The sequence below is a fragment of the Thunnus thynnus genome, chromosome 3 (genome assembly GCF_963924715.1).
Source record: "Thunnus thynnus chromosome 3, fThuThy2.1, whole genome shotgun sequence".
In the NCBI taxonomy this organism is placed as follows: Eukaryota; Metazoa; Chordata; class Actinopteri; order Scombriformes; family Scombridae; genus Thunnus; species Thunnus thynnus.
In genome coordinates, this window is record NC_089519.1 from 32508125 (window position 1) to 32517285 (window position 9161).

The 9161-nt window shown below is 44.9% G+C and overlaps 1 protein-coding gene across 1 annotated transcript in view; it reads right to left on the reverse strand.

The window, feature by feature from the left end:
• Window positions 1-8527: 8527 nt before the first annotated feature.
• Window positions 8528-9161, reverse strand: part of LOC137173480 (voltage-dependent P/Q-type calcium channel subunit alpha-1A-like) — a 20467-nt gene continuing 19833 nt past the window's right edge. The window contains exon 6 of the mRNA XM_067578357.1: window positions 8528-9121. Within this exon, the coding sequence (XP_067434458.1) occupies window positions 8528-9121 (594 nt within the window). The remainder of the gene's footprint in view (window positions 9122-9161) is intronic.

Consider the following 9161-nt stretch of genomic DNA (forward strand, 5'->3'; position numbering starts at 1 on the left):
TACTGGGTCGAGTGTCGGATGGTTTGCGTGTTGATGGGATGGATGGTTTGATGGTAGTTGCTTCAGAGAGTTTCCTCAAAGCATCTGGACCAACTACGCTTTTATCCCCTCGGTGTTTAGATCCTTTTAAATTGTGATCATTAACCCTTTGTATCTGAGATCTGATTCTTTTCAACGTCTGTCATGTCTGGTTCTGCTCACGATAAGCGTGTTTAGGGCAGTTTACTTCCAAGTCTGTAGCTTTTTACTACTTTAGTTTGGTTTGTTCAATGCAGCCGACGCCACTTACAGCTGTAATAAAATGCTTTAACACACAAATACTGTGTATTATTTGTTATACTGTGATGTCACGATAGTTAAAATGTTGGATCGAAGAGTAAACCAGTATGGATACTGTTGAAGAAATCCTAGAAGAACCGACAAAAATATCCCTAATTTTTGGCTAGATTTTATTTCTGGAATTGACTTTCTACTACTTTTTACTACTATTAACTCCTTTTGGATGACAGGTTATGAAAACTCTGGAGCTAATGGTTCATTTTGGCCTTCGAAAGCCTAAAACTATCAAGTACAAAAGCCAAATAAATAAAATTTGTCTGTTTTGTTGCAATGAACTGTCGATGTGTTTGCACCCTCAGTCAACTTCACCAATCTTCTCTGACTAAACCTAAAGATGCAACAAGGAATCTAACCTTTTGATAGCAAGAAAAAGCTCAAATCTAAGCTCCGAAGGGTTAAAAAAAAAAAGATCCTGCTGATCTCCTGATCTTGTGGCACCTTGAGATGTTTTGAGAGAGGTCTAGGGAAGGTCTGAAGAGAGGTGAGAGCTAAACGTTGAGGACAGATCTTCTGGAAGCAACTTGTCTCCAGTAATGATGGTGATGGAAACAAATGGAGAAGAGAGAGAGAGAGAGAGGGAAAGAGAAAGAAAGACAGAAAGAGAGTGGGCCTTGAGGGTTGCTATGGCGACATAAGGAGACACTTCACCCATGTCTCACAGGAGTCATTTTTACTGTAGAGAAGTAAAGTACAGAGAGAAAACAGGGAAGTATGGAGCTCGGCAAGTATGAGGGGTTAAACTTTTGATCATTTGTGCTCACAAATCTATAATTTTCCTTCCTCACATGAATAAATTCTGCCTTTAAATCAATACTGTTAGCATCCAGCTCGCAGCTGTGTTTCAGTATAGAGGCACAGACGTATTACTGGACTTATTCGCTCAAATTAGTATCGATAAGTTATCGCATTGAGTGCATTAATCGCCTTGACGCTCTCTTAAACTGTTTTCATGCTACATTGCTTCAATACTCCTTGTTGACTCTCTGCTAAGCCCCACAAACAAGCAAAGTTAGTGACTAGCCAGTGAAAAAAGTTGAAAATCTAGCAGCATAAGAGCAAGAAGTCTTCTTAGAAGTTGGTGGAGACCAAAACAAAGCTAAAATGAGACTGAATATTGGGCTTACATTCATCAGGTGGACAAAAACACAACTCCAAATGAATGCTTATGTTACTCTGTGTCTGAAGGATGTGTCGGAAGCTAACTGTTTGCTAACACTTTAGCCATAACCAATTTATAGGGAGATAATATACCTGGCTTCAGGTTATGAGCTCCTCTGCCCGGAAGTGGCCAGGAAATGATTAGTGCAGCTTTAAACATGCTTTATGGAATAACACACCGATTCTCTTCTGTTAATTTGTGCACATTTACGTAATTTTAGAATACAAATGAGTATTTATTCCGGTGAGTAATTCACTGATTTATGTGCAGAAATCATCAATAAATTCAGCCCTGATACCTGATGGGCTCCACAAAGAACTGAAGGCACACACTGCAGACAAAACACCCACACACAAGCATGAACTCATTCAACCTACACAGCACAGCGCAATGCACACACACAGCTTTCACAATGAGCGAAGACGACGACGACAGCTCAATCCCACCACCTTGTGTTCATGAGCGGTACTGCAAGTAGATATGCAGTGGAGTCAGCAGAATGAGGAGGAAGATACAGTGAAGAAAGTAAAGTGAGATGAGGACAGAACTAATCAACAGCAAATGAACACGATGAGTTTTTCAGAAACTTTATAGATTGTTATATACACAAGAATTACAGAGCTGAAATATACAACAGATGGCATGGGAGAGAGGGAGAGAACGGGTTATCTACCGACTCCTCCACATCCCCCCCTGGACTCTCACTCTCACCCATCCAGGCTTGAATCAGATGAGGGGGTGAGGAGCGGGTGAGGGAGGAGGAAGAATATGGTGATGAGGACAATAACATCTTACATGTGCGCGCTGCGGCTGTCTCCGGTGGAGATATGATAGTGTCCTGTACAGTGTAAGGCACTGAGGGTTACCTACTGTAGCTGATGGTGTCAGGACACTATGCATGCGCGCGCGCACGCACACACACACACACACAATAAACTGACAAACACATGCAGGTTTACTCACTAGTACATGACTTCCTTGTGCATTCATACTCACAGCCAGACGCACTCAAATAGTGCTGAAAATTAGCCAATTAACTGATTAGCTGATCATCAAAAAATAAACCATTTTTTACAATTGATTAATAATTTCAAAAATTTCTGAATTTGTGAGGTAAAAATGCCAGATAAATCTTTGTCTTTTGAACTTTTATATATTTACTTCATCTTGGGCTCTGGGAAAATGTGATCTTCATCATAATCTATTTGTTTATATATAGAGGATAGTGCATATTAATTAACACGAATGTGCATAATAGTTTTACAGTAATATAGATTCACCTTTCATAATATAGTAACTGGTACTCTGAATTCGTATTATTAATCTACCTTTATTTAAATTTTATACTATGTTACTAGAAATACTATGTATATTGAGCCTCTTGGACACAAACATTTTCTCCAGAAAAAGTAAATTTCTATCTAATCTTTTGTTATCTTGTCTTATTGACATTTTAGTAATATATTTGTAAATGTGCTGAGTTTAGCTCAACTGCTAATTTGCAGCAAATACAATTAAAAATAGACAAATCAGATCAAACTTGGCATTATTGTAAATTAAATTAAAAAATTTAATTTCTGATATTTTACAGACTAAATGACTAATAATAAAGAAATGCCAGATTTATCAATAACACACACACAAGTTTGCACAGCTGTCCTTGTTAGGACATTGCATTGGCTTCCTTTCATTGTGGACAGTCTAACCCAAACCCCTAACATTAACCTAACCTCAATCCATACCTCACCCCTCACCTCAGCCAGGACCTCAGAAATGATGTTTTGCCTCATTAGGACTGGGATTTGGTCCCCATGAAGACCACTGGTCCCTACAAGGTTGGTGTTTATACTGAAAAAGGTCCCCGAGAGGTAACAAAAAAATGCACACACACACACACACACAAACACACACACAGAGTAAATGTCTCCCTGTCGCAGCAGTAGCCCCGCCCCCCTCACATTGGGACCAAGCGTGGGCGGATGATGGTGACAAAATGGCTTCTGAGCATGAGGATGAGCCCGAAAAGTGGTCCAGTGCCATTGTGAAATTGTGTGTTAACATCTCTACGACCTCTGCCGCTGCTCCCCCTCCCTCCCCAAAAAACTCACCCTCTCCACCCATAACAGGATCCCTACATCAATAAAATCTCTTTCGTCGCCTTTTGACGCCCCCCCCACCCCTCCCTCCCTGCCTCGCTCTTGACCCCCTACACACACACGCATGCACACATCTAGTGCTGTACAAAGGGGAGACCACGGCGTGGCTTCAGCTACATAAGCACAACTTTTGGCAGCACTACTGTACATTAAAACCCACTGTGTAGTTTTTTTTTAAAGAGAGCCCTTATTCGTGTTTTTGTCGACACATCGCCTCATGACTGACCCACTGACACAATTTCACAGCCGACTGAGTGGATGGGGTGGTGCGTTTGTTATTTTTCCTTCGTCCCAGGATGAAGAGGAAAAGAAAAAAAAATAAGTCAGAGGTTAAAGAGAGATGGGTGACAAAAGCCGAAGGTGGAGACACAGAAAGCGAATGACTGAGCAAAGACTTTGCAACCCTCCCCAAACCCCGTTCAAAGAAATCACTGAAACGACAACAAAAACAAAGAACGAAAGATCAGATGTTCACTTTTTTTTTTTTTTTTTTTTTTCCAAAGAATGGGATTTGTTCTCGGAAAAGCACACACACAACATGCTTTCACACAAGGGCAGTGTTGTGTGTCGGCCATTTTGGATCCGCTGTTACAATTCTGGACAAGCGAGTGGTGTTGAGGAGCCAAAATGGAGGTGGTTTGTTCCTGCCTGTCTGTCAACACGCTTGGCGTCGAGTGTAGGTGCGCCGGCAGGCTGCTGATGGGGAGGTGAGGGGTCAGAGTGTGTAATGTAGGTTAGTGAAAGGAGAGAGAGGAGGGGGGGGTCAACATTACAACGTCTGACGCCATGCCAGGTAAAACCATACAATAACTCATCTGAGGCCTGCTTGTTTTGTAGCTGACTCTTCTCTACATTGTCTACCTAACTAGCTACCTAACTCTAGAGGGACCTGAGAAGTAAGCAAACCGCTTTGCACCTCTGTAAACCTCTACACCGCCTGAAACTGGACCCAGGACATCTCTGGGATGGACACAAAATGGCGCCCTTGTGCCACGCCTGACAGGGAGGTGAAGCCAAGTGGGCTAGCTTGCTAGCAGCCTCTGGTATATTAATGATGATCTGTATGGATCTTGGATCCTTTTTTTTTTTTTTTTAAATTTTGGCAGCCTTTACAAAAATCTGTGATGCATTTAAGCGATTTAGCACATACCAGATGTGATTTCTCTATGTCAAGTCTAGTCTCTTGGCTAGTTCCTCGCCATGGCCCAGTCTCAAAATCACAGCTCTCCCTGTTTCAATGCTAGCATGGGAGCCAGTGGAACTCGACTTTTAAGGCGTAGTGTGGTTGATCTTGTCTACTACAGAGGGTAGGGGGGATGGATCGGGGTGGCAAGGGGCGAGGAGATTGGGGGGTGATAAATGTGACTCTGATACAGAAGGCACTGCGGCTCTGTAGGGGGTTTTGGGGAAACACCCCGCTTGCCATAACCTCCCAAAGGAAAGGAGGTAAAGGCAGAGGGGTTCAGGTTTGCGCCCCTCGACTCCCGCCAAACAAATAAACAATCAACAAAAACAAAACCCCCCCATCCCCATTTTCACTACATTATGCTCAACTACTAGGCCTGGAGGCAACACATTTCGGGAGAAGAGAGAAAGATGGGGAGGAAGAAGGGATCAAAAGACAGAGACTGAGAGGTACATGAAAGAAAGGGGGTTTCACTGTGGGTGTTATGTCAAGTGACGTGTGCAAAAGTGGTGTCAATCTTCATATTTTCTCAGATCCGCTTGTTCCTGTTACACTGATCCGTTTACAGTACCACAGCGTTGCAGTTTCTCCTCCGAAATAATACCATGAGGATGCTTATGAGGTCTGCATAGAGTCAAAACACGTGGACTGGGGTTTGTTTTCTGGCCTCTGCGACTGCGAAGAAAACAGTGCAAGGTTTCAAGAGTAGCTAGATCGTCGACCGTGTCATGAGCATGAACGGTATGCAAAATAAATAAATATCTGAAACTCTAATTATACTCTGTTATCTATAACTACATCTACGTTATTATATCTAGATTTATCTGTAGGTTATCATCTATATTTATCTATACTTTATCATCTTGTCCTAGAGTTATTGAATATTCAATAATTGTTGTCCCTCATAACAATAAGGATGAAATAATTCCTAAATGTTTCTGTCCTGTAATGCCTTTTGTATCTTCAGTGTCGCTCCCTGGCAAGCTTAAAGAACAAGATGTCAACGCAAATGGACAGAAAAAGAAAAAGAGAGACAGATAGATGAGGAAAAGCGTTAGGTGGATACTTAAGTTGGTTTTTGGCAGAGGAGGTTTCAGCCTTACTACAACCTCTTACGATTGGACTGTTGAGATTTGGTGACTTGGTTATCCAGACCTGAGAGAAGGGGTTGGAGGGGGAGGTCAGCATTGGCACAGACAGGCAGACAGAAGGACGGACGGACGGAAGGACATATGGACAGATATGGCATCTCCCAGGCTACATCCACGTCCCCTGACTAGGACTAGACTTCATCTTATCTTAAGATATAAGAATCAGATAAGTGGAAGGGTGGTTTACTTCAGGTCTAGAAATCAGGATGTGGCCTGGAGGCTGTCCTGTAGAGGGGGGAAGGTAGGGAGGATAATGTACGCTGATAATTGCCCCCTGATGGCGACAAAAAAGAAACACCACCACCTAATACTGACTGACACCAACACTGTACCACCAATACTGTGCTGTCACTGCCGGCAACTGATCTACACAAGAGAGTAGTGTGATCAGGCTGGTCTGAAACCTTTGCGGTGTAAAAACTTCTTGATCTTTGGGTTGGCTTGACAAGAGTACTGACCCCATGAATTAATGCAAGTCAGGGACCGAGGCTCCCCTGACCTCCACCTCCACCATTCTGAAGAGAGTGTATCATAACAGTTGCGTTACAACACGCAACGCTGCTAAAATGTGAATGTTCCCAAGCCACCATTGCCCCTAAATGTTGCAGGAAGGCATCAGGAACCCAGTAAACGTTGTTGGAACGTGGGGATAAAAACATAACGGATGTAAACGAGATGAGACATAGCATACTTGAACTCCAAATAACATGACAACAAATCTACAGCAACAGGTTCTATCAATCAATCAATCAATCAATCATCATCAGTATCATCATCATCATCATCATCATCATTGTCATCGTCATTTTGCATTGACATTGATATAATTATTCATAAAACTATCATCATTAACAATAATAAATCAAGTGTGGAAGAAGTCCGTTTCTCTCTACTCTTTCTCGCTCTTGTTCCTCATGTGCGGCGGGAAAATTGAACGTGATCCCGCAGCGCTTCCTGTCTTTTAACAGGTCGTTGAAACGTAGGTTTTAAACTTTATCGGCAGAAAACTGAGACAAACAAAACAGCCGACTGTCGAAGCCTGTTCTGGGTTAAAAAGTAAGCGAAAACCGTTTTTGAGGTGTAAAAGAGAGAGAGAGAGAGTCTGAGAAAAGAGAACTTCTTTTGTAAACCTAAATGCAAAGTTTCCTATAAAGCCCCCAGGTCCCACCCACACCAGTTAGGTTTCCTCTCTAGTATGTATTTAATCAATCATGCAGGTTTCCATCAAATTTTGGACTCCGAAAAAGATCAAAGGAGGCTGAGCGAATGCAACAGAAGAACCAAGCTCCAATGTCCGAAGAAGAACAAGAAGGAGAAGTAATTGATAGAAGAAATACTGAAGAAATTAGTCTTTTTCCCCATCCCTCCTTTCCTCTCCTCCGCCCCATTCAACCGTGTGATGTCAATCCCTGTCGGGTTATCCTTCGCCGTGCGCCGAGTCGAGTAACCGAGGAGGGAGGGGCTCGACGAAGTGTCCGACTCCCTTCTCTAGTTATCTTAGCCCACCCCCCCTCCCTCCAAAGTGTACTGGAACAGGAAGTGAGCTCACACCGTGCCCCGTCCCCCTCCACTTCCACCACCAGACAGGAAGTGATGTCACACCAGTTCCGTCAGCATTAAGTGAGTCTTTAACAGTAAACAGAGATGATAAAACTCATCAAATATCAGCCAGCGCTGTGATTGGCTGGTTTTTGCAGTATAGGCGGAGCTTCCTGGTTATGTCCCTTGGAAAGGAAAAGGTTAAAGATAAAGTGGTTGTTCTCCCTTTTTTTCTTTTCATTGTTTGTCATGTAAAGTTTCATTTTGTTCTTCATTGTTCAATTTTGATTTTTCTGGAGGCATAGCTTGGCATGTAAGGGTTAGGGGGTCCTGGCTTTTTATTAATTTATTTTCCTTTAAAAGTATCTGTTAAGGAGCAGAGTCGAAGCAGTGGACTCTGTGTTCCAGCTCATTTTCAGGCTTTTACAGTAGCAGACTGGCCAGCGACAAACAGCACAGATCTGACAAAACGAACCAATCACGTGTCAGTCTGGGAGAAGTGCTTTTAGGCCTCGTAAACCGCGATAATCCCGGGCCTTTCTTTTTTCTTTTTCTTTTTTTTTTTAACAACGACATGCTTCTCCCTCGCTTCCTGTTCCCACACTTCTCTCTTCCTCCTGCAGCCTGGCCTTACTGGAGAATTCAGGGAAGTGTAGTTCTGAGACTGAGAGAGGGAGAGGTAAACTGTGCCCAGGCGTTGCCCTAGTTGTCTTGGCTGTCTCTTTATCGATTTTTCCGTCTGCTGCTCTGTCACTGATTTGAGTCTTACACAAAATGTGTAAAAAGCTATTTGCAGCACCATCACCCCCCTCCCCTCCGCCCCTTCCTCACATTTTGAGTCCAAGGGGTGAAGGTGGAGGGTTTGGAGGACGTCCGATCCCCCCCAACCTCTCCTCCACCACCTCTGCTTCGTTAAAAGTCTACATGTTCATGGCCAGAGCACTGGAGGCTGCTGTTCTTCTCCTCTTCTGCCCTTATCCCTCGCTCCCTGTGGTCGCTAGCACCAGTCATCCTCGTCCGTCTCACTATAAGGTTCATGCAGGCCCTTGCGGGGCCCTCGGGCATGGGGTGGGCGGTGGTGTGGGTGGGGGGGCGCCCCGGGTGGTCCCCGCCGATGTGGGGAAGGTGAAGATGAGCGATAGCCATTGGGAACCCTGCGAGGATGCGGGTGAGGGGGCGGAGGGGGCCCGTGGCGGGCAGTCCTAGGTGAGCGTGGGTGTGGGTGAGGATTCCCCCCATGTGGGTGTGGGTTGCCATGGGAGAGGCTTTGCTCATAGGCAGGGGGCTCATGGTGCCGCTCGTACTCGTAGTCACGCTCATAGAAAGGCCCGTCGCCCTCCAGGCTGTCCCCAGGTGGAGGTCCGCTCCAGCGGCCTCGGTGAGGGGACCTGGGCGAGCCGTGGAGGGGCGAACGTGGGGACTGGTGTCTAGGGGAGCGTGGCGAACCGTGCCTGGACGAAGAGCCCCCGTGGTGGGGAGAGCCGTGGCGTGACGGGGGTCGGTGGTGGTAGCCTCTGTCATGGTCTGGTGGGGAGAAGTGTCGGGGTGAAGGTGAGCGCAGGCGGCCTGGCCCCGGAGGGCCATAACTGGGCTTGCGGACAGCGGGGGAGTAGGTGACATGTGGACGGGGG